The sequence below is a fragment of the Pelodiscus sinensis genome, chromosome 7 (genome assembly GCF_052426305.1).
Source record: "Pelodiscus sinensis isolate ZL-2025 chromosome 7, ASM5242630v1, whole genome shotgun sequence".
Taxonomy (NCBI): domain Eukaryota; kingdom Metazoa; phylum Chordata; order Testudines; family Trionychidae; genus Pelodiscus; species Pelodiscus sinensis.
In genome coordinates, this window is record NC_143058.1 from 51,527,705 (window position 1) to 51,553,560 (window position 25,856).

At 42.0% G+C, this 25,856-nt stretch overlaps 1 protein-coding gene across 2 annotated transcripts in view; it reads right to left on the reverse strand.

Moving 5' to 3' along the window:
* Positions 1–25,236, reverse strand: part of NCKAP1 (NCK associated protein 1) — a 124,274-nt gene extending 99,038 nt beyond the window's left edge. The window contains exons 1-3 of one of the 2 annotated variants that reach the window (XM_089779788.1): positions 24,947–25,236; positions 4,595–4,612; positions 3,314–3,424 (exon numbers count right to left, since the gene is read on the reverse strand). In XM_089779788.1, coding sequence (XP_089635914.1) covers positions 3,314–3,424; positions 4,595–4,612; positions 24,947–25,054 — 237 coding nt within the window. In that variant the 5' untranslated portion in view covers positions 25,055–25,236. The remainder of the gene's footprint in view (positions 1–3,313; positions 3,425–4,594; positions 4,613–24,946) is intronic. The other variant, XM_075933759.2, reaches the window with a different exon arrangement.
* Positions 25,237–25,856: the final 620 nt, after the last annotated feature.

Below are 25,856 nucleotides of genomic sequence, written 5' to 3' on the forward strand. Positions count from 1 at the left end.
GCAATGCACAGGAGGGCAGACTAAATGATTGCAATAACCATTTTTATATTAATAGATTTAAGGCCAGAATGGGCTAAGTAAAACATTATTGAGCATTACTAAAGGAACAATAGTTAAGTGATCTAGGGATGTAAACAAGTAGTCGAGTAGACTATCAACTGATAAGGCTAAGCTTTATTGGTTAATCTTCTCTACTACCCGCATTCCCCTCCCCCTTCTTGCTGCCTCTGTATCAGAGGCAGAGGATGTGGAGAGGGGAGCAGGAGTTGGTGCTGGAGGCAGCTGGCTTAAAAGCCAATTCCTGCAAACACCAGTTCCATGGTACCCCTCTACTTCCCCCATGCTGTTGCCGCTATCAGAGGCAGCAGCGGGGAGCAAAAGGGGCAGGGGAGACTGCTGCAAAGCAGCCCCTGTCCAAGGGGCGGGGGTCCAAGGTCAGCTTTTCCATAGAGCCTTGGATTTTTCCAGTTTCAAGCACATCAGTTACCACTGATCAGTGCAATGCATCCTGACCTTTGAGTTAGATAAAGTTTCAGATTGTGTAAACCACATGCGGCCTGTTGGTTTGCAGCCCGTGGTGCAGTTTGGGTTTACATGGGGCTCAATACATGGCCTCCACTGGGAACACACTCTACAACGGCAAGGCATCTCCCAGGCAAAGCGCACACTGAAAGATGTAAGCAGATGGGCTAGCTGGAACAAAGGGATACAGGGGGTCGGTGTTTCTAGCCCCCAGGGAGAAAGTTCCAGGAGCACCAGGGCATTGTGTGAAAGAAGCTATTTGCATGTATATTTGCATGTAGATGCAACCACACTTAAGTTGAGGCCCTTAGCATGTGCTATGAGTATCGCTGTGGCCCCTGAGACTTCCAAAGTTGAGTAGCCCTGGTGTAAATAAAACCATTAGCATGAACTGATGATTTTCTAACTACACATAAACTTGCTCAACTAGCAACTTAATCTGCTGACAGACAATAGCTGTATCAAACTCAAAGGTCAGGATGCATTGCACGGAGCAGCGGTAACTGCTGTGCTTGAAACTAGAAAAATCCAAGTCTCTATGAAAAGCTGTCAGGAACTCTTTGTCATGTTATGATTACTTAACTGTTATCCCTCTAGTAATGTTCAATAGTGTTTTGCTTAATGATGTTTCTATGCCAGTGAACTCCTTGTTCCTTGCAGGTCTTTGAGCATCTGCTTCCTTAGCAGAGAACTTACAGAAGCAGAGCTCACTGATGAATGTCACTTGGCTCTTGGGTGGGGTGGGTGGTGAGACAGGAAGAGAAAGGAAGGAAGGAAATCTGGCCCCCTCCAGCTTCCCACTGAGGTCAGACATTCTTAAATTATGAAGCGATTGTGTTGTCAACAAACCCCAAAAAACAGTTCCTTCAAAATAAAGAATGCATTGCATCCACCACGGAATCCTGATTATGGCCTCCTCCGGTTCTTGTCTTTGTGGTAAAAACCTCCTTTGCACACCTCTAAAGATTCTGTATCACTCTGACACTAAAAACTCCCTTTTGACCCTTCAAAATTAATTTTAGGTAGGTAAATGCCTGGGGTTCAGATCATACAAGCAGAACTTCTGAAGGGGAGTAAGAGTGCAACTTTGTGCTGGACCAATAGTGAAATATCCCTAACTTCCAGAAATACAGATTATGAAAAGATGAGGGTATGCTGTAATTTTTTTCATAGATAACTAGAAAGGGATACAGAATTTATTTTCTCCATATGCAGCCAGGATGAGATTATGGCTTCAGCCTTAAATCATTAGACATTGCCACAAAATAAGAAGTAAAAAAATCTCATTTTTTTACAAAAATTGTGCTTCTGAAAATTAATATTTCAACCACTTCTAATCAAAATAGTTGAGAGAACTAATTTATTAAGTGTGTAATACTATGTAAAATCTAATCTAAATATACCTAGATATGACAATCCACACATGATATTTGCAAGAGTGCTTTAACTGAAATTCATTTATTGTGCTCAATATTTAACAATGTGTCATTTTATTTTTAATAAAAAGCTGAGAATTAGAGGTTTCGCTGGACCTGGTTTGAGAAAAGTTTAGTTATATTTACTTTTTACTCAAGTCTTAGATAGATGTTTTCATGTATGTTACTGAAAGAGAAAAATGAAATACATGAAGATAAGCAAGATTAAGAATAGTAAATGTAAACATTAAAGAATACCAAGGAATGCATTGCTGTGCTTAAATAAAAGTTTCTTTATTTTAGAAGAAAATGCACTTATATAAGTTTTTGTTGACTTTGCTGGAGATACTACTTGGGACCACTAGAAGCAACCATTAACACTAATAATAAAATAAATACTAAAAGTAACTTAATGTTGTCAAATTTGAAACTGCAGAAATAGGAGAATGCTCAAAATGAGCCTAAATAATTGTGTTGAAAATAGGAGTTCTCAAGCAATCATGCAAATAGTTGCATGCATGGAACATGTAAACCATTACCTAACCTCCCTTTCCACTTTTGAAAAGGAAAATAAGCACATAAGGAAATCTTCCCCTTGACGTTTCAATTCTAAACAGTAACAGAGCAACCACTGTGTGTAGATCTTTCTGCTCCTAACAGAAATCACATTAGTCATATGCAAGTCTCTCTAAAAGGTTACAGGCTAAAGTCAGCAATGCTGGTACAATAATCTAATATATACATCCTTGGACCAGAAAACTTGCTGTATGTAAATGTCATGGGGAAGACCCCTTCCCTTGAAAGAAAGCTATTGCACTCAAAAAGGGATTCTACTGTATGTTGAAGGATCTTTAATTCACACAGGAGCTCCCCATATGTATTCTATTATTATGAGTATCTATGGGGAGCAACTGAGTTGTCATAACTCCCCAATCCCTTCTTTGTCCTACTAGGTTGGAATTTGCCAACACAACCTGAAGTTCTGAAACTACCTTCTACAACAGTCTGGGCACTCAGCAGTTTCCACAGCCATAATAAGCCAGGAAGCAAGCTTAATCCCCTGCCTACACCATCTAAGATTGAAAATACCTTAATTAAATAGGAGAAAGACTAGTCAAAGTGGGGAGGAGAAACTCTATGATAATAGAAATATAGGTAATATACTCTTGTCATTTCCTGTCTAGACAAAATAATGGCATTGTGTCACAGACTGGACCAGCAATCCATCCAGATTGGTAATCTGTATTTTAACAGTCATCAGGAACAAGTTCTTTAGAAGAACACGTAAAACCCCAACAAAATGGAGTTATGCATCAAAAACTCCAAAGGGTTTTTTAAGCAAGCTGCATATATAACATAGTAATTTCAGTACTTACATTGTTGTTGCGTGTTTCTACAGCTGGGAACTTTCTCACAATGAATTTGACAGCAGATTCCAGGTTTTTGTCGATAAGATATGATGGTTTTGCTTTTGGGTCTCCACATGCCTACCAAAAAAAAAAAAAAAAAGGAAAGTGAACTAAAAATACATTCATTCACCTTGCTAAAATTAAGTAATTCTATCAAGTCTGCAATCAGAAACTAGAAAAACATTGTTTTTTAGTGAGCAGGTGATAAAATGAGTAGGCAAAGTGCAAGGATTGTCACAGCTGGAATATGCAATGGGAGACAGTACAGAGATGCTCTTCTACTGAAAAAAATGCATGGAAGTTTCAAAGCAGTTAGTGCAGAACAGCAGTGAGGGGAAAAGCTTAATCCTAAAAGAAAAAAGAGATTTTACTACTATTCATGGTTTGAGGTAGGGTTGTATTCAACTGAAACTAATAACTGTTGGAAAATGCAATCATATCATCATCCGCAGAGGAGAGTGCTAGGTATATTAGTGTATCTTATGTGAAGAAAAATGGGAAACAATCTGTATTTATTTTTTCATTGTATTCTGCAAGACAGTTCTTCCTTCCTTCAATTAAGCTTCCAATATTATCTTCATCTACAGTAAAAAAGACTATTTTCAAAAAGTGAGGACCACGTTAAATCTATTCTGATTGTTCTCCTGATTAAGCAAGAGTACAGTACTGCTGTCAGTTGTATTTTAAAAACAGCACTTCAAACAATTATAACAAAATATGACATAATACATGGCTCATGAGCAAAAATGTTAACTGATGTGGAAAATAACTGATGTGGAACATGAGCAGTAGAGTTCTCTGGGCAATCAACTAATCTACCACCTGTGACAATGATTCCTGAAAACCAAAGTGTCTGTTTCTTTAGAAATTTCCTATTTATAAACTTCAGTGACAAAAACTGGATACAGATCACTAAGAAATACTATATTGTTTAAGTGTGTGAGAAGTGTAATTAAAAGGGTGTTATCCACAAAACAAAATATTGTGCTCAAGCTGTACTTCCATTCAAATATATACAGTTTCATATTCCCCCTGGGGATTTTTCATATTCCCCATGTCTGTGTCATGCAAACTAAATCACATGCTGTGCACTTCTACACAAGATAGTGACCTAAAATGATAGCTCATTTTAACTTTTCTATATTGATTTCTATGGCTGTTGTGGAATAAAGAGACAGAAGTCATGGAGTATGAAACTGATCTGAAAGCGGGCAAGCGGGCAGAGGGAAGGTGAAAAGCTTTGCAAACCTTCCAAACTTGTCCTTGCTGGGAAAGCATTGTAACAAAGAGAGAAAAAAATTACACATAAACAAAATATTCTCAAACTCTGGCATCATTGCTTTTAAATCAATTAATGCACTTATTCAACAAATTGAGGTTATTCCTATATTTAACACTTTCTACTAGTTGCCATTCTAAATACACACAAGCTATTACATTTAGTTATTACAATTTGACTACTGTACAACAATCTTATGAGTGAAATACATGTTGCATCATGTCAGTTCCCCTCATATTCTTTCCAAAACAACTTTGGGAAGAGGGTGTGGTTATCAAGAAACAGCACATGTAACTACAAAGAACAGGAGAAAGACGGTCTGTAAAATTTTACACAGCTGAAAAAGAAACAGTAGCCCAAAATAAAAAATTAAAAAAAAAAATAAAAAAAGTTTACAGTGTACATCAAAAACTCAGCTCATATTACAAGGAGACTTGCTGGAAACCCACAAATGATGCCAATATATCTACATATGAGCACTACATCTACCAGTTTTCTTACGGAGAACAAAATAAAATATTAATCTTTCTTGAACTGTCACCTCTAATTCTCTACAGTACTTAAAAACAAAAACATTGAATGTCCATATTTTAAATTAAGAACATTAATTTTTACTTAAATAGTCTCAAAAGCAAACAATTCAACAAGTTGAAATTTATTTAACCATAAAAGAGAATCACTCCATACTGTACACATCCTTTAGCTTAAAAGTTTTTATCATTTTCAAAAATAAAATTTATCGTATTACTGTAGGTAAGAATCATGAAAGTAAAAAACCTCAAGCATTCAGCATTAAGACTCAAAATCTTAGAGGATGTCATGGGTTCATCGGCATCTCCATGTAAAATAATATAAATTTAATTAATAAATTCTACCTATAATCATTTCATATTCTTTCCTCTCGTGAAGAGAGGGCCAGAGATTAAGACCCTTTTCTTCAATAAATGAATGAGATCTTAAAATAGATATTAAAATGGACTAGGGAGCTGTGTCCTTTGCTTGCTTCACTCGCCAGCCCCCCCTCTCTCCAGTGGCTTTCCTGGTGTGAGAGAGTGATGACATCATTCTGTCGCCCGGCAAGAAAAACTTTTTGAGAGAGAGAGAGAGAGAGAGATATTAAACTAGACAATACTAACGTCAATTTTAAATTTGATAGATGGAATAAAAAAATTGTAGTCCTTTTACTCAATGCTATAATTAAAGGCAACCTCAGAATTTTTCACTATGCATAAATTGCATCTTAACTGCATAATTTAGGGCCTGATCCAAATTCTATTAAAGTCATTATTGGAATTCCCACTTAGATCCTTGGGCTTTGAATCAGACATTTAGTCTTTAAAATAGTTTTTGGATCCTTGAAGTAAATGAGGATAAATACCATTTCATAATCCTGCTAGCAAGTGTTTATAGGTTGGTTTATCATCAGAAGATGAATTGTAAGGATATTTTGGAAGCTTTTTTTTTTTTTTTTTTTTTTAGAATTTTTCCATATTAAACCTGTAGCTAGCTACTTAACAAAACAAAAACAACCTTTTCAAATCTGAGGGATTCCCTTGAAGACAAATAATTTTTTGAAGGGCTGCAATTTCAAAAGTTGTCCACATCATCTTTCTAGAAGCTTCCCTTTACTTTCTGTAAGGAGGTACTTCGGTTGCTCCAGTGAGGATAAGACACACAATCTGTGATGTACGGAATAGGGTAGAACATAGCAGCTTAGAGAGCATTTCAGCTACAGAACTGCCCTGTCTCTTCCAATATCCCAGGGGTCTGACTGAAGGTGGCCCTCTCCACCTAAGAGCCTCAGCAGCTGATATGGTGATTGATTAGCTGGTGTGACTACTCCTCAGGCAACTGACATAGCCAGCTTGTGCACCAAACACTTAGCTAGCTGAGAGCCCAGCTAGTGTCTGTACCAGAAGCACTTTTTCAGAAGTCTACAAGAAGGAAAGGGGAAGGGAAGGATAGTGGGAGGGATAGCGCAGTGGTTTGAGCATTGGCCTGCTAAACCCAGAGTTGTGAGTTTAATCCTTGTGGAGGCCATTTAGGGATTTGGGGCAAAAATTGTCAGGGATGGTACTTGGTCCTGCTGTGAAGGCAGGGAACTGGACTTGATGACCTTTCAAGGTCCCTTCCAGTTCTAGGAGATAGGCAATCTCCATTAATTTAAAGTATCAGGGAAGATTTCTAAGCCAGCTTATATTGGGTGGACATCAAGAGTATCACTAGCCAGAGTAATTGGCTAAGAAGAAATCAATACGAGGTAACAGTTCAGCCTAGACAATCTCGATATATCAGTGAAGTTAGCAAATAGTTAAACTCTACTCACACTGTGGTTTACACACAAATTAGGGGAACTGTGTACCAACTAGCTTCTTTACTATTGTCTCCTTACTCATAGAATCAAGGCTTTCAGGAAGCCGATAGGGAGAGCTCCTTTTCCCGTTCACATGTACAGATTGTTCTTAATTAAAACTTCCCAGGTGCATCAGCCTCCCTGTTGTGAATCTCTTGAATGGGGCATCATGGTAACTATCCTAATACTCTCAGCACAGTTGCAGAAAACAGTAATGTAAGATGTAAGACTAGCTTTAAATTAACCTATTCTATATTGTACAGGTTCTTGCTTCAAACCTCTCACTAGTAAGGTATTCCCACAGACCTGGTTTCAATCAGGAAGAACAGGAAACTAGTTTCTGGAAAGAAAATAGAGATACAAAGCCTACATTGTAAAACGTACTATTATGTTAGACTACACAGAGTTAGCAAGTGAGTTTTGGAGAGTAGCCACATTTTAGATTAAGGATGTTAAAATGTGGTTACTTTCCTAATCATGTAGTCAATTTTTTTTATTGACTACTTGATTAGTCAATAAGGGTAGGCAGTTCCAGAGCTCAGTCTGGCATGTACCAGGTCCCAGCATAATTTCCCCTGCTGCTGCTCTACATTGTAAGAGACTTGGTAACCAGCATGCAAACATCTCTGATCAGTCTGCATAACTTCCCCTGATCCCCTGTCCCTTACAAAGCAGGGCGGTAGTGGAGGAAGTTATGCAGACTGATCAGAGACCCACGGGAGCAAGGACTGAGCCAGCATCTTTGCGTACTGGCTGCTCAGTCCCTTAATATTAAATAACCACAGCGGCCCGGGGGGCGGGGGGGATTAATTCAAGTTTTGTTTATCAATATACCCAGAAGATATATAAAAGGAACCAATACTGTAGTATTTTGGATTCATATATTTATAAAACTGAAGCTTTTAAGTACACTGAGTCAATGACAAATGTTTGTTTTCAATGAAAGGCAATGCCCCAGACTAAAGGAGTGTGTCAATGCAGGATCCTTCTCCCTTTACCATTCACTTTCCTTCCTGTCTGCCACACATCATAGTCATTCATAGTCAATGCTCAGTAAATGATCTACTGATGCTTCTTCTTTCTTCCATGTAAAAATGGTTTTCACAGGAAACAGCCACCGCCACTCTTCCACTGGGTGAAAGCAAGCCTTTGCACAGTTCCTAGCCCACTGTTGGCAGATGAAGCAATGGACCATGCTTGGTTACCAAGCCAACCACTACTGCACCAAAAACTTCTTTCATCCTTTTGTATGATACCACATGCAACTTCATATGTGTACTAGGGATGTTGACTAGTCAACTAGTCACTTCCCCTGCCCCCTTGCTGCCTCTATCAGCAAGGGGCGGGGTGGAGAGGAGAAGATCCTCAGCTGGTGCAGGTTTCCTGCAGTGTTTCAAAGTGGTAGCGCTGTATGGAGCTGGGGGTTAGCTTGGGACTCTCCGGCTGATCCCAGGCTCCATGAGTCATTGCTGCTTTGAAATTCTGCATGGAGCCATTGACTATAGTTGCATTAACTATCGAAATTTTACATCCCTGATGTGTACCCTTCCCAGATGGCTCGTCAGATTCCCAGAATAGTAAAAGAATTGCTCCTAGACAACACATGCTCAAAACATTCACTCCACTATCCCATGGGGAAAAAAGTGAAACTGAGCAGATCTATGCTAGTGTGCCTTGATGGTACTACTGAGTAGCCAGCAGAAGAAGAAACAGTATACTGGGATCTGGGTGAGGTCATAAAAAGAGACAAGACAGACATGATGAAAGCAGAACACAGGAAAAAAAAGTCGAAGTAAATGGCGGGTATTGTTTGTTGGATAATATAAGTGCATATTAAGAATATCTTCCCCCCCACTGCAGCTACCAGGAACATTATAGTGCAGCATATGCCCAATCTGAAGATAATTTGCTTCACTTTGTTCTCTGGCATTCACCTTAGTAGGTGAACTAAAGAAACAACACTAAGATTTCAGTAGGAGTAAGGTTTACTCTGCTTAAAGATAACCACAACACCCCACAGCTTTCCATTTTCCCCATAAGCCCACAAAAAAGGGAAACTAAAAGCAGGAGAACAGAAGTTATGAGATGGATAAAAATAACTTGAGAAGCAGGAGTAAAAAAGAAGTTAAAAAAACAAACATCAATTTTAGAGGAAGACTAATTTTTTAGATACGTGTCAAACAGTGGATGTAATTTTTTTCAATCACCTATTTGACTGTGTGGAATATAGTGCTGCAAGTAAAGTCCAATAAAAAGAAATATTTTGCTATTAAACTGAAAGCACATTTTTTTAAGATTTGGTATCTTAGATGTTTTCAGGCTTAATACCTGGCTAAATGCAATTGCTCGATTCTTAACAGTGTATTAATGTAATTAGGGATTTTTATTTCTAATCTATGGCTACAGAATACAATGATGATTTTACAGCACTTTTAAAAAATAAAAACATCAAATCAAGATCTAAAAAAAATATTACTACTAAATCAACATTCCTGGAATATAGCTTTCTGAAGATATGAGCTTCCAGCTGCTTCAGAGCTGGAATACTATGCTCAAGGAATCTTTTGAAAGTCATTTTCAAATTCTCTTCTATGTTACGTGACAGATGTACCATAGATATGCAGGGGAAAATGATGCACCACAAACATATAGGCCAATACATGGAATTGCTATTTTAGAAATACAGTGTCAATAATATAAATACTAGATTCCTATCGAGCTGCAGAGCATTTTTGCCTCAGCAACATATACTAGGATATAGCCTGCCACAGTTAAGTGTCCTCGCCTCAAGATAAAGATTTTTTCCCCATGATGAAATAACATCACAAGCCACTGTTGGAACAGAGTTAAAAATCATATCAAAGAACCATAGGATTCCAGTTGCTATGTATTCATTCCTAGGTAATGTGTGCTTATGGAAGCGAATGCAGATAATTTTAGCTTGATGTCAGTCTGACCAAGTGCCATCATAAGCATAAATCATCAAATGGAATTTAATTTGGTGAATAAATAGGCACCATCAAAACTTCTTGGAAAGCGTGGCAAATGGGAGCTGCAGGAGTTGTGCCTGTGGGCAAAGGCAGTACCCTGAGCCACCAAGCTGAGTCCCCCACCAGGCGCACCAGGGACAGGTCCCTGCTTGCGGGAATCCATGATGCGAGCTGGCATCCCAAAATTCCTCCTTGTGGGGATATACCCTCAGATCCAGCATCCCAAAACCCCTCGTGCATCCCAACCCCCTACCCTAAACCCCCTCCAACACCCGAATTCCCTACTACTTAGCTAACTGAAATTTTTCAGTTACCAGTGTAACCCACACATCTACTGGGTGTGGTTCACTGTTCCATATAGTAGCACTTAGACCATTTACCATTTACAGAGAGGAAGAATGAGTGTGCTCTTTGGCAGTGGTTCTCAAATGTTTTGGCCCATGACCCATCCATTCATCTTTCCATGGACCAGCCAACCATCCATAATGACAAAATGCATTCACTTGTCTCTAAGAGGCATGTAAGGGAGTGGTCGACTACCCAATAAGCGTATGCCCAGGAGCCTCTTACTACATTTAAACTGCAGAGATGCAGCAGGGTTAGCTCCCAGGGCCAGCACGAGCTGGGACTGCTTAGTCCTGGCTCACGCCTCCCCCAAGAGCTAACCTCGCTGCAGCTCTCCAGTTTAAATGTAGTAGGAGTCAGGCTGGGCGTGCTCAGTTCCTACTACATTTAAACTACAGAGCTACAGCGGGGGTAACGAGCTCTTCCCCATCAACTCATCAAGTAGCTGATGGAAATTCCATTGGCTACATGATTAGCTGATTAACCACAATTTAAGATCCCTAATCTGTAAACACCTTAAATACAAAATTAGTCATATTAGGCTACTAAAGCATAAAAATATATATGGGCAGTTATAAGGAGGTATATATAACCAGTAAAAAGGAAATATTAATCAAAACATTAAACAAACTAAGCACTTAGCTTTATCATGTTAGTTTACTAAACTTCATTTTAAATAAAAGTAAAATATTAATTTCTGTCCAAAACAAAAGTTTTCAATATTGCCTTTATTTGGGGAAGGGGTGGGGAACCTTTTCTGGATTTGGAACCACTGATGCACAGAAAAAAAAAAATCAGTCATGGGCCACACAAAAGTGAGAAGGGAAAAAAAAACAAACCAAAAAATAACCAAAACCCTCCACCCTCATTGATGTAGCCCCTGACTGAAACAAATCAACTCTTCTGGGATCCCAGGGCCAGTAGATTTGGTGGGTCCCCCTAGGCTCTCGGTTAGGGTCAAAAATGAGGGGTTCAGTCTGAGGGAGCAAGATAGGAATGGGGTGCAGGGTCTGGGCGGCAGATGAGGTACAGGAGCGGTTGGGAGTCTAGCCAGGAACTTGGGTGCATTAGTGAGCTGGAGGTGGGAGGTCTTGGTGGGAGGGTGGGTGCAGGTGGAGGGTGCAAGGTCTGAGTGGGAAGAAGGGTACAGGAGCAGGCTGCGGGTCTGGTTGGGAGACTGGATGCAAGAGCAGCAGGGTGAGGATCTAGCCAAGAAGTTAGGTGCAGGAGTGAGCTGGGGGTGGGGGGGTCTGGGCAGGAGTTGGGGTGCAAACAGAGGTGCAAGGGAGAATGAAGGAGTGGGCTGGGAGTGCTGGTGTTAGGGGGAGAGAGTGTATGAAAGTGCAGGGTCTGGCCATGAGTGGATTGGAGGCACTACCTGACTCTGTCCACCCTGCCACTCCGAAGCACGGGCCCTCTGCTACTCCCACTGGCCGTGATTCTGACCAATGGGAGCAGAGGGGAAAACCTCCAGGCAAGCAGCTTCCTGTGCCGTTGTTCCCTCAACCAGGGCTGAAGGGAGTGACAGCACGTAGAGATGCCTCCTTGCCCCCCTCCTCCCGAGGCAGATCTGGTCCGTGAGGCTCATGTCTTCCTTCCCCTTCTACAGAGTGAAGCCTGCACTGGTACTCCAACCATGCGAGGTATAGGGGGAAGGACTGAAGCACCAATGTGGGCCCCCCACGGCAGGGGCAGGGAATCCCGAGCCCAGGTTTCATCCACGAGTTGGTCATGGACCACACTGAGAAGCATTGCTCTACAACCTTAGCTGAGAGCCAGCTGGCTTTTAGCTTAAACAGTAGAGGCTCATGCACCAAGCTCCAGAGGTTCCAGATTTGGTTCTGCTTATCAGCATTATAAGCGGGGGCTCATCTGGGATTTCAGGATCTCTCTGAAGTTCAGGATGCACTTCCTTAGCCAGGGAAAGTATGTACCCCATACACCATTGGGTGTGGTTCACTGTCCCATGTAGTGGCACAGACTTCTTACAAAGAGAAAGAATGAATGTGCTCTGCATCCTTAGTTGAGAGTGAGCTTTTTCCTCAAGTTGTAGAGGCTGATGCACTAGGCTCCAGAGGTCCCAGGTTCAGTTTCACTTGTCGGCATTACACTGGCACCCCATTGAAGCAACTTGCAAGTATTGAAAGCGTGTTACAAGGAGGAAGGAGAAGAAATATTCTCCAAACCTCTGATGATAGGACAAGAAGCAATGGGCTTAGACTGGATTTTACAAAAAAATGTGTAAGGGTGGTTAAGCAGTGGAATAAATTACTTAGGGAGACTGCGGAATCTGCACCATTTGAGATATTTAAGAGTCCCACCCCGCTTCATGTGACCACATTGCTGTTTCCCTTCATTAGGGAGTGAGGGAAAAGTGCACAGTTTGCTGCATTCCTCACTCTGGCTGGAATGCACTCCTCCCCCAGCTGCACCCAGTCCACCTCCAGTGACCATGGAGAGGCACTTCTCCCCTCATCCCAAGCTGCTTCAAAGCTAGAGTAGCCCTCTCCCCCCAGGACTGCCTGAATACTGAACCACTTATCCCCAGCCCCACGTCCAGAGCAATAACTTAAATGAAACATGCACATTTTTATTTTATTTTCCCAAAAACTCCCAAAATTAATTGACTTAAAGACTCGAGCAATGCTGGGTAACTCTTCTAGTTAAAATATTGAGTTGTGAAATATTCTAATGAAATCTGAGAAATGCATAATTGTGAACAAGGAGTTATGCATAAGTGAATATATTACTACAAAGATACAGCAAATTTATATTGTGTTGTTTCTATTAGAAATACTTTATTTGCCCTACTATCCCCTTACTCATCCTCTCAGCTACTTAGCCCAGCATTCCCATGCTCCAAATGATGTAGACATAGAAGGGAAATGTCCCCAAAACAGAATGATGGTGCAAATTCCAGCTGGCCAGAAGGCAATTGGAAATTACATCAGTATACACTTGTGTTGATTTTACTTCTGTTCTCCAACAGAACCTACGCATCTATGAATGTTCCTGAACTAAAGGGTCATGCTTAGCAGCACAGCATGTTCTCGCTCCTACATTAAACCACCAAAAAACATGCTTACTTTTCTTTCTGAACGCAATTTTTAAAAAAAATTATTGAACATAACTACACTGAGCCCCCAAAAACTAAAATTATCTTTTTATGAAGAGTTAAATAATTCTCCCATCTATATAAAGAAATCTTAATACAAGGAGTAATTTGCATTCAATAATAAACAATATATAATTGTATTTGTAGTGACAGCAGAATACTTGCCATCCACTGACGCTGCCTTTACCATAAAAGAAAGTTTAAGAACTTTAACTACTCTAGCACTAGAGAAATCACTTGTGCAAGAACAGAAACTAAAGTCCCATGTTTAAAAATCTATAAAAATGCCATAAAAATGATAGAAATGTTTAGAAAGTGAAAGTAAAGAACAATATCACTCTTTACTGAGGATGTGTAGCTTGTGCAAAATCAGTAGCTTAACCACATGTTGATTTAACCTTTGAGCTAGTAATTGTTGGGAGAATTACAGAAGAGCTCCACTACCCATTATTTAAAACAACAACAACGGCAAAAAAAAAAAACCAACCCACAGAACACAAGGGGTTTGGGTTGTTACACTTAGAACCCTGCATACCGTAAAACTGAACATTTAAAAAACACAACATTCAAAGCTGATTGCCCAGATATTTAGGGCTAGATCCACAGAAACTTTCATGCTGCATCACTGAGCGTTTCAACACCTAGCTTTAGGAATCTTGTCACCCAGTGGAATCCTCAGCCCTAAATCACAGACCACTAGGCTGCCAATACCATATTGGGGAGAGACAGGTGTCTGTGAAAGGGATCCACAAAAGCCAGCATGCTGAGCAGGAAGCCACCCAAGCTAGTCAATAGGAAATGTCAAGGAAAGGAGTATGGCTTTGGCCCATTACTCAAAGGCAAGTTAGGAGCTCAAGTCTGGGTCAGAGGGAAGCATCTCGAGGAGGGGGGCTGATTTGGAGTAGGCATGTAAAATCCCATTTATTTGATTAACTGGATAAAAATATTAACCAGTGGAATCTCAGCCAGAGCAGCCCTACCTGCAGGGTATGCCTGGACCCCATGCAGATTAGGGATGTAAGCAGGGCCGGCCCAAGCCATTTGTGAGCCCCGGGCACCCCGCGCATGCATGGCCCTACCCCCACCCAGTCAGGCAGCCCCACGTGGTGCCCCCGGTAATAGCCCGGTCAGCCCGTAGCTTGGGCCAGCTCTGGATGTAAGCGATTAGTCAACTAGTCACTTCCCCACCCTTGCTGCCTCTATCAGAGGCACAGCAGGGAACTGGCAGCACGTCCACCTTTGAAAGGTAGCAAGAGCAGGGCTCTCGCTACATTTCAAAAGCAGGAGCACCTCGGGGAGCACAGTGCAAATGAGGGACTCAAGCAGTCCCCTACTGGCCCTGTGCTCCTTGCTTTTGAAATGTACAAGAGCCCCTGGCATGCTCTTGTAGATTTCAAAAGCAAAACACACAGGGAGCCTGGGGCCAGAAGGGGACTGCTTAAGTGTTCCAACTTGAAATGTAGCAAGAGCCATCTTTGTCTAGGGGGAGGGTTGTTCTGAGTTCCTGGTGCTAGCCGGGCCACCTACCCCCTAATACACTTTAAATGCAGAGCTGTAGTAGGGGTAGGTCCCAGACCCAGCACAAGCCAGGACTGAGGCAGGCTACTGACCAACCTGCTAAGACTGAGTCAGTGTGTATGTTCCTCCTCTCAAGATATTTTTAGCAGATTTTATGTCTCTGTGGGGTCTCATATTTAAATTCGTATTGTGTTTTTTAAAATTTTGTAAGCCGCCTTGAATATTTTAAATAGAGAGGCGGGCATCAAAGATATTTTAAGCAAGAAATGCCAGAGGAAGATACTCCTGGTGCCTCTTTTGTAACTTTTATCCCCATGGTAACTACTAGAGCACTCAACCGTTATGAAACACCCAAGTTCAATTCCTCCTTCTGCCCTACAGAGAGAACATATTGGGATTTGTGTCTCACCCCTCTTGGGAAGACACTCTACCCACGGAGCTACTGGATATCCTGGGGCAGATATCAGTGTCTTGTGTTGAAGCTGCTCTGCTTTGGGTAAATATTAATTGGATCAGGGAGTGTGATGACTAAGTCCAGTGATTAGGGCATTCAGATGGAAAGGGGGTTACTCAGGATCCACTTTGCCTCCTCCAATACATATGATAATTATTCATACAGTGGAATGGCTTCAATAGGACAGCTTCCTTCTCCACATTAGGCAGAGAGGGACACAACCTGTGTGACATAACCAACACACCTTTCTCCTGTTTTGTGGGGTTTAGGAGTATTACTATCACATGTACCAGATCAGGTGTACCAGATCAGGACCTGCAGATGAGAGGCATAGGGAATGCCTTGTTTGAGGATACCACAGGCATATAGACATGAGCGATGTATGATGTATAAGCACCCAGAGAACTTTAATAGTAGAAATTTAGGTGCATAATGACTTTTGGCGCCCATGGAGCTGAGGGCAGCTCAGTAGTGGTTTTCAGGATCTTAGTGCCACCAAAATACTGGACTTTAGCACTCAAGCCCTTTTGTGGATCTAGTTCTTAGTATTCTTCCTGTGCTAGTTGCTGTATACTTAAGCATTCTCACAATCCAAAACACAGCCCAATAATCATATTTCCTGACTGCCAATTTGATAGTTTAAATAAATGTAATCAGTCCAAGTGTCCAGGTCAGTAACATCAAGGGACAAAGGCTGATCCCACTGAAACCAAGGTAAGAATATATGGCTATGCACAGAAAAAAAATGCTTTAGAAATTTAGTTACTACAAGTAAGGAAAAATTATTTCTGTCCTATGAATGGCAATTAAACATGGAAAGCAGCCTTCTTCACAGAAGCAATGTACCATCCCAAACCAAAGGAATACAAATATACCAGTAAATCTAGAATATTTAAAATTTTAGGACAGCCTAGGCTTTTGAAATTCAGGTAACTGGGATAAATGATAGATTAAATAAATATGGTAAGAAAGAGGAAACAAGGTGATAAACAAGACTTGGGCCCTGTAACTTCATGGAAAGGTGCTGGTGTAGATAAGGAACTATCTTCAGAAAAAAAGTTGTAGATGGTATCATGAGCTTTCCTGAACATCACCCACTTCTTCAGATGAAGGAAGTTATTTAAGGTCCAGTTTCTAAATCAATAGGGGATGGGGGTAAAAGGAAAAAGAAGAAAAAAAAGAAAAAGAAAAAAGGGGGAAGAAATAGTCAATAGTGTCAAAAGTCTAATAGTCAATAGTCTTCCCTATATCCCCCCCCCCCTTTTTCCTTTTCTCCACCTCCTCCCCTATTTATTTACAAACTGGACCTTTAATAACTCCATTCATCTGAAGAAGCGGGTTGTGCCCACAAAAGCCCACAATACCACCTTGCTTTGTTCGTCTCTAAAGAGCTGTAAGACTATTTGTTTTTTAAGTTTTTCCAGTTACAGACTAATTCAACTACCCTCTGAAGTTTCAAAAAAAGTTATTAGTCTATAACAGCTGGCGCACAGATTACTAAATATCTATGGACACTATCCAGGAAGATACAGCTGCTCAGAATGTCAAAAGCTCCATTGAAAGAAAGAGCAAAGAGAAGAAAAGACGACTCATCACACTGAGGACTGCAGTTTGTGACTGCAGTGAAAACCAGTCTGGGAAATCATCAAAACTATTAATTTGAGACATGACCAGAGGAGCCAGTTTCTCAAGAATATATGAGAAAAGGAAGGCTGAAAATAGGACATTATTAAAAGAACATACGGAAAAGTACAGGAAAACATGAAATGAACCAACACAGAATAATTACACTGAGGTATGGTTCTGCCAAGGTAGTACAGTATTGCAAAACATCTACACGGCTTTCCAAAATTTAGGTTAGTAATTTGCATTCGATTTTTATGACATTCCCCAAAATTTACAACTAACCTAGATAATGCTATTTACAAATTACCTAAATAAGATGTAGAAACTCCTGAGCCACTGCATTCAAGTATATGGTGAATTCTAGTGTCACACAAGAAAATAATGGGCAAGTGTTCTGTGTGGGACTTACAATGTTCAAAAAAAAAGTTTCACTCTAAAACTTCTCCAGGGACAGTAAGCTGCATTTTATGCAAGAGTGGTGTCAAAGTGACTAATTTAAGCGTTAGGCAAAAAAGGAAATTCAGAGATAGAGTTACGTCGTCACTTCTAAATTTCACTAGGTTTGTATCAGGTGCTTAACTTTCATTTGCCATTTATTTAAAGCTAATATCAGTTATCAATGTATAATTTTAATAAAAGTCAAAATCCTTGTTGGGAAGAAGGGCAGACAACTACAGTTATTCCACTGAAAAACTATAATGGAAGCTGAATATATAAATAAACCCTATACACTATAAATGAATAGACTAAGATTAAGTGATTGCCTTAACAACTCTGGTGAAGGCTGCAGCAGCTGACTCATTTGGTTAAATTTTCCATACTGTGTGAAGGTCTTCAGTTTATTAATCAACAGGCTTGTCTACTGAAAAGCTAGTATGAATGAGGCCTTCATACAAGAACTAAATATGATGCTGTGAAAATAGCCCATAGTACACAGACAAATTATTTCTTACCGTAAAGCTTTGAATGTTTTAACGTTTAAGAGCTTTGACAAACTTTCTCCTACAGCAACACGTGCTTACAATGAAAAGGTCCAACTAACCTACAATTAGGGATGTAAAGAGTTAACTGGTTAACCAGTTACCCAGTAATCATGCACCCGCCAAGCCCCCGCTTTCCACAGCACAACGGGCTTGGCCCAGCATGGCCAGAGCAGCCCATGGTGCAGCGGGCCAAGTCTGGCTGAAGCAAACCCCTGCTGTGAGATCACAGTTAACTTTTCACCAGGATTTTCCATCCCTCTACAAATACAACTAGGTTACAGAACTCTATTACAGTTTTCCCCATTATCTAGTTTAAAAATTTCGGCATAGACCAAACTCCTCCATTCTGTAATAAGATCAAGTCTGCTACCCTTCTGGACTTCATTAAGTCAGTTAGACCCATGCAGTAATAATAGGTGTTATCCATGTGACTAATTTTAACTATGATTTAATAGTCTCAGACAGACACTTGTAGTGCAGGTTCAAGTGTTCAAAAACTATTTCCTGAATACTAATTATTAAATCCAACACCTGTCATTTCTTAGGCAGCAACTGAAGTTCAACCTAATGTATTCTAGGACTAAAGCAAGGCAGAGCATTTGTTTCCTAGGCAAAGCTCCTGACAGAAATGGTATTTGTGTCAGAAATGCCTACAAAAAAAAGAATCTAATACAGCACAAAACTGAAGCCTAATTCATTTTATACAGTCAGCTCTGAAAAGTTGTAATGTTAGTAGATATCAGAACTGATTAAACAGAAAAAGTTGATTTTACTAATTAAACATGAGGGCAGTGAGAGAGGTAGTGAGAAAAACGGTGGGCTTTAATTGCCAGAAAATTGCAACATGTTAATGTAAATGACTTCTGATGACCCAAAAAAGCATTTAAAAGGTTGTTAAAAACTCTCTCTTTCATTACCAGAACACGGACCTTCTATTTCAGAGTGATTTTGAATTTAGTGTGTAAATCACAAGAGAAGCACTTGCCTCTTCAGCTGCACCTGACTATCCTCTGAACATTCTTTTAAAATAAATGCATCTTTACAGTGACTTAAATTAGGCGCTTTTGCAGCAACACCTGGTAGACTGAACAATGAACAAGCTGTGGAAATGAACAGGCAATCCAGTTTTGAAACAGCAGGATTTCTAAATTCTCCGTGATATTTCTAACATATTTCTGTTCATGCAGAATACTCAAATCATTCTGGCCCTGCACCAGACATGCCATTCCTGCCCTCAGCCCCTGCCCTAAGAGTTGGCAAGGGAATCTTCTGAAGGCAGTCTTACAACTGTCTTCTGTAGTACCTATACTGACTGAAACCCTGCCACAGCCAGACCTAGGGTCTTCAGGAACTCTGCCCTTACATAGAATATAAAGGGACTGGAACAGAATTGAGAACCTCACTCACTGTCCCTCTTCTGAAAGATTGTGTACCTGTAATTATGGCACAGGTAAAAAAGCACTCACTTGACTTATGAGTAAGTGTTGGAAGTTTGACAAGTGGTATTATATCTGCTCAAATAATTAAAAAACAAATCTTTAACAAGCTCGATTTTGAAATTGCAAAATGGAGGCTGTCATTTGCTACACAAGGCTTTGAGCTGTGATTGCACAATAAGCACTACATGGGATATCCCTACATCTGCATACAGCTCACTCTGGGATCAAGAAAGATGGAGCAGCCTCTGCCTGCCAGACACCTGGGCCCGCCATAGAGGCTGCTCAGAACACTGGAGCAGCCCCTGCCCATGGGACTCCTGGGCCCGCCATGGACAGATGTGAGCCACCCAGGCCCGCTATGGACAGAGCTCCAGACAACAAGAATAGCCCCTGTCCATAGCAGACCCCCCACAGAGCTGGAGCCAACTTCCTACCCGCAAGCAGGCAGGGAGCTGCTCCAACCCCCACTGATTAACCTTTCACATACCTACTTTGAAACCCAAAACTTTTCTGTCCTCACCAGACAAGGCAAGAGAAGGGAATCCAGATGACATCACCATTACCAGCTCAATCCCAATCATATCTGGAATGGGAGTCAGCCAGATATACCCCAATGTGTGTCCCTCTTCTTTCCTACCTCATTTCTTTTTTTGTTTCCTATCTTTTTTTTTTCTTTAGTCTAAAAACAGCATGTATGGCTAAGCCAACCAATACCATATATTTTGCAACATTAATGTAAGCCTGTGACCAGAAAGACAGCTAAATGCAATTCCTTAACTGTTCAGAATGGCTGGTAGTTCCCTCTAGGCACTGCTCGCCCCGCCTGGACCAGGGCGAGAGACTTTGCATGCTCCCCCACCAGTTGGGATCTGGGGACAGGGGAACACGCGAAGTTTCGTCCCCCTGCCAGGGACACGCAGGATGAGAGGGGGAAGGGGGGGGAAAAAAAAAGACCTCCAGTGCTTCCCCTACCACAGGGGTGCACAAGAAGTCTCCTCCCACTACACATGGTGCCTAGAAGAACCGCCCCTTCTGTCGGAGGCCCTGCCCCTTCTGAATCGCAACCACTACCAACATTGGTGAAGTGGCCCTCTTACAAAAAGATTGTCCACCCTGACCTATGCTCTCACCAGTGGGGGGAGATGGGGCAGGTGAAGGGCAGAACCATATTACATTTCTCCGAGTACTTTTCCTTACTTGATTTTAGTCTCATCTCCAAATCACTGTTGCTAATCTGGATATGACTATGAAGGTGCAGCAGGGGGCTACTCTAGCCCCATGGGGGGCGCACTGTGTACAGGGTCTGCTCCAGCCTTGATGTCAGAGCAGTCCCTGCTTGCTGGGGGAGGGTTGGGGTGCCCCAGCCCAGCAGCAGGCAGGACCCACCCTTTCAATCAGTTAACCAGTTAAACAATGTTTAACCAGCTAGCCAATTAAACAGGGTTTTTTTAAATCCCTAAATCTGATAGTAGGAAACCAATGGAAATCACATTAGTTGAATGCTGCTGCTGGAGAAAACTATCAACAGAGGAAGCTAGATCCTTTCAGTGCCACGAGATTAGAGAAGTAGAGTAGCAGACAATGTCTTGGCAGCAGAGAAGGGGAAGAGGAAATGAGTAGTATATCTCACAACCCCTACTTCTGTGCAACCTCATTTAAGAGCATTAAGATTTCCAGGTAAGTCATCAATTCATCTGTTCACTCTCAGTATTCAAAAAATAGGAACATTAACATGAAAGATGAATGATAATCAAGTTTTGCAATACATAGCATGTGCTTTCACATCTAAAAACCTGTGCCTTTATTCATTTACTAAAGTTTGTGATATTGAAGATAAACTTCATCAGCTCAAAAAGTCTCAGAGGGGCACCCATGTTAGTCTGTAACTTTAAAAATAACAAGTAGTCTTGTGGCATCTTAGAGAATAACAAATCTATAGGATCATGAGCTTACATGGGTAAAACTAATAGGTTCTTACAACAAAAGCTCATGAGCCTATAGATTTGTTTGTCTCCAAGGTGCCACAAGACTACTAGTTGTTTTTATCATCAGTTCAAGTTGTTAAATCCAATGAATTCCAAACTGCTATTTAAAAAAAACCAATGTAATGGCAGGAAGTTTCTGCAGCCAGGAACTGAAGAAAAATCAACAACTTTAGAGAGGGAAAAAAGGGTCAATGACAAAAACTGAGATCTTTTGTTTACATGCGAAAATGAAATACAAACTCGACTTTAACCATTCCTAAGAATTTCAAAATTACTTTGGAGCTTATATTTAAAACTAAAATAAGCAAGAACCTTCTTAATCTTTTAAGGATACTTGTTCTCTAAACAATTACAGCAATTTCTCAGTTGGTCTTATCATTTGATCTACTATCACTTCCTCTTATAAAAACCATCTTAACCATTTCCTTTAACCACAATACCACATATAGACTAGTAACTTCTAGTAATCTGAGTTCCCAATTTGCCTCTTGAATATTTAAAGGGACTTTAAAAACTAAAACCACTAAGATTCTTTCTTCCCACAGAGCTCCCTAAAATTTCAGCAATTCTGTGATTTGTTTCAGACAGTCTCATCCTCAGGAAAAGGTCCACAGTTACAAAGAGCTCAGGGCATGCACATTTTGGCCCAAGATTCATGGCAAAGTCTAGATCAAATCCTATGGAAGCCTTAGCTCTGTGCAGAAGGCCTCCCTCTTTAACATTATGTTGCCATTCAGTTACCACAGCGATGAATACAGTTTAAAAACAAAAAACAAAAACCAACTTAGGTAGAAAAACAAGCAGCTTCATGAACTCCCACACAGATTTCCATTTGATGCTCTACCAGTTTTGCAGTGGAATACACAACGTAAAGTTGGACTACCTACATACACCTCCTAAACCCCGCAATGCAAAATGCATTTTAAAATGCAACCATGTAACTGCTAAAAATCATAGCGGTTACACACACAGTGGGCAGCGAAGCCTCCCTAGGAGCAAGGCCAGCAAGGGCTGCTGCTGGCCCAACTCCCCGGGGTGTGAGGAAAGTTTCTCTGCAGACTCTGCTGCAGCTGGGGCAAGGGAGTAGGTGGCCAGGGCTACCACAGACAGGGTGGAGAGCTATTATAGCCCCTAACAGTTAACAGAATTGTTATGCCTCTCCAGTTCAGGGTGATGCTTACTGGTTAACAGGTTAACCTTTTAGATCCCTGAAGTTAAGCATTTTTACTGTATGTCATCTGGAGCAGATGCAATTTCAGAGGCTTGAAAGACAAACACCATATTCCTGTCAAGCAGAGTACCAGTGAGACATTGCTGATGATTAAAGCCGGATCAACCCTTAACACTTTTCCCCCATATAGATGTGTAAGCTTAGGGTTAATTTATTTTATAAGACCACATAGGTATATGGGCAAAGCCTTAACAGAGTTACAGTAGCAAAACGGTGATTTTATCTATACAATGTATTTCACTCACCAAACCATAAGCTATACTGTCAAAAGATTATTGCCAATATAACTGTCTACACTAGAAGGGTTCTGCCAGCATACCTTACAACAGCAAGCACAGAAGTGTAAATAAGGAAGATTTAATAAGTTTCTTAAAGTCATTTTCTCTGAATACAAGGTTTCTCTGTTTTACTATAACCTTATTTGTCATCTTTTTTTACTGTTACAGTATTAAACTGAAACAGCAGAGAGAGCATGCTGGTCATTATACACACACACACACACACACACATATATACACATGTGCACACATGTGTATATATACACACACACATACAGAGCAAACTAAAACCTTGTCTGCACAAGAACTTTGCACCTGTTTAATTAGCCTGACTTAGTTAAACCACTGCAAACCTGTTCCTAAATTGACCAAGTCATAAATAAGCATACCCAATACAACCTTTTTGCACCAGTTTAACTAAATCAGTTAAAAAACCCACAGTAACAGGTATATAAATCTGCATGTAGACATGCTCTTAAAGTCTCACACTACAAAACTATTAGAAAATCACTGTCTCACAATGTTTAATTTTACTAGACTAAATTAAATTTCTGAAGTAAAACAATGTAAAAGCTCTCTCAAGAATCGGGTTGCAGCTCATAGTTGAACCAGGAATCACTCCACTGAGGCACTCAGTCAGTACCTGTTGCATCCGTCAGGGTGATTGTGGTTCTTTTTATGAATCAACTCAAAAGTGTTTTTGAAACAGTAAGTGCAAAGTCTGAGCGTGCAGAATTACAAACACATAGAATAGCCTGTGGAACTTAGAGTCTCAATCCTGAAAATGTCTGTACAGTATGAAGACATCAAATCAAATGCACTCAAGCTGTGCATTCTAGAATGCACTAGTTAAAGCAGGCTATATATAAATAGTAGTAAAATCTGAATTAACCAAAATTCACTATCACCTAACTGATTCATTAGAAACCTGAAGTTCTACTTCATGTCCGTATATCATTGTTGAAGAAAGTCTGATACGTCAAGAAGAATTGAACGATTTAAAAATGATCACTACAAAGTCTATCGTTTTGAAGCAAGGTTTCTTGTGTTTAAACAAGATGGAAAGACTTATCAAGTTAAGCCTTTCCAATGAAGGAGTGGTGATTTTTTCCTAGATGAATAATCATAAGGTATGTTCACTTCCTGCAGCCGTGAATCATTTTCCTTTACAAAAACACTATTTTCTTTCCTTCATTTTTCTAATCAACATAGAGCCAACCTCTTTTAGCACCAAAAAGGATTCAAAAACATCTGCTACAATTAAAACTAGCAGCAATCTTTCTAAACAACCACCTGTCTCAAACTTATTGAGATTACAAGATATTACTTTTAATGAGATCTTTCCTCTTAGGCGGCTAGGAACCTTTTGCAGGTTGGACTGGGAAGCTGACCCATACTACCCTTGATCCCGTGACTGACAAGCAAAAACACACACACAAACAGAGGGGAAATAATGCCCGCTTCACACCCCATCGGGCTCTCCCTAAGAAATCCCGTGGGCAGACGGGAGACAGTCATTCTCCCTTGGGATTGTGGGTGGCCTCGCAAGCCTCTCCCCTCCCTGCTCCTTCTGGGGGAGAAACACCCACCCACCCGCGGGCTTCGGGACCCGACGGGTCGGTGAGATCGGCCTCCATGCAGAGGGAGGCCCCGGGGAGTGTAGGGGGCCCCCTCCCCGCGGCGATCTCACCCCCATGGCCCAGGGAGGCCGCCACCAGACGGGAAGTTTTCCCACCGCGGCTCCGCGACCCTCGCAGGAAGCCCCGAGCCCACAGTGGCTGCCCAGCGCTGCAGCCGAGGATGAGCCTGTGCGGCGAGAGCTCGGGCGGGCAGCGGCTGCGCCCCGGGCCCCGCAGCTAGGCCGCGGCGGAGCCGCCAGGGTCCCGCTGCAGGATCAGGCGCAGGAGGGAAACTGCAGCGCAGGGCCCAGGAGCGACTGCGGCGGCCGAGACCCTCCCGCCCGGCTCCCCGCGCCGTCCCGCCCCCGCCGCGGGGCCCCCGCACCTTCTTGATGTTGTAGAGCCGGGTGAGCATGCCGATGCCCCGGTCGTTCAGGATGGTCAGTTTCTCCGCCAGCTTCTGCTGGCTGGGCTGCAGCACCGAGCGCGACATCCTGCTGCGGCCGCCCCGCGCTCGCGGCCCAGGCCCCGCCGCCTCCCGGCCCGGCCCCGCTCACAGCGCCTCCATCGCCGGCCCCGCGCTGCCCTCCGCTCGGCCTCGCTCGCAGGCTCCGCTAGGCGTGGCGCCGGCGGCGGCTCTGCCCGCTGCCCACCGCCAGCCAGGCCGGGCTCTGCCTCCGCGTCACATGACGCGCCGCTCGCTGCCGCCCCTTGCGGCCGACAGCGGGAGTCGCGGCCGCCGGGGCGAGATTGGCTGGTCGCGCTGGGTCGGAGTCTTGCCGCCCGCTGGCCCGGCTGGGGATCAGAGACGGGGCTGGGCGGTGACTCGCCTGGCCTCTCTTCTGGGGGCTCCTATTGAATCCTCTTCAAGCAGCCGCCACAGTGGGGCCAGGCCCCAACAGCCACGAAGTATAACCCATCCTCATTCGCCCCATAGCACGAGAGTGGGATACACCTTCAGCTTTGGGGAGAGGGGCTGCTGGGGTCCATGTTGCCCCAGGCTAGCAACTGACTTTTTTAAAGAACAAAAATTGAGATTTTTACATAATCCTGGGATTCAGGAGCTAGAGTCAAAAGCCAGCATACCAACAGCTGCAAGCATCGCTGTCCAATAGGGTCCTTCCAAATTCAAGCCATGAAAAATATGTTGGCTGTGAAATCGGCCTTCCTCTATGAACTCTGGCCTTTTGTGTCCTTTTACCCTATACTCTACAGATCTCATGGGCAGACCAGCAATATTCCTTTTAACTTTTTCCCCAACCATGTGTGGAATAAATTTTGTTATGTGCACAAAG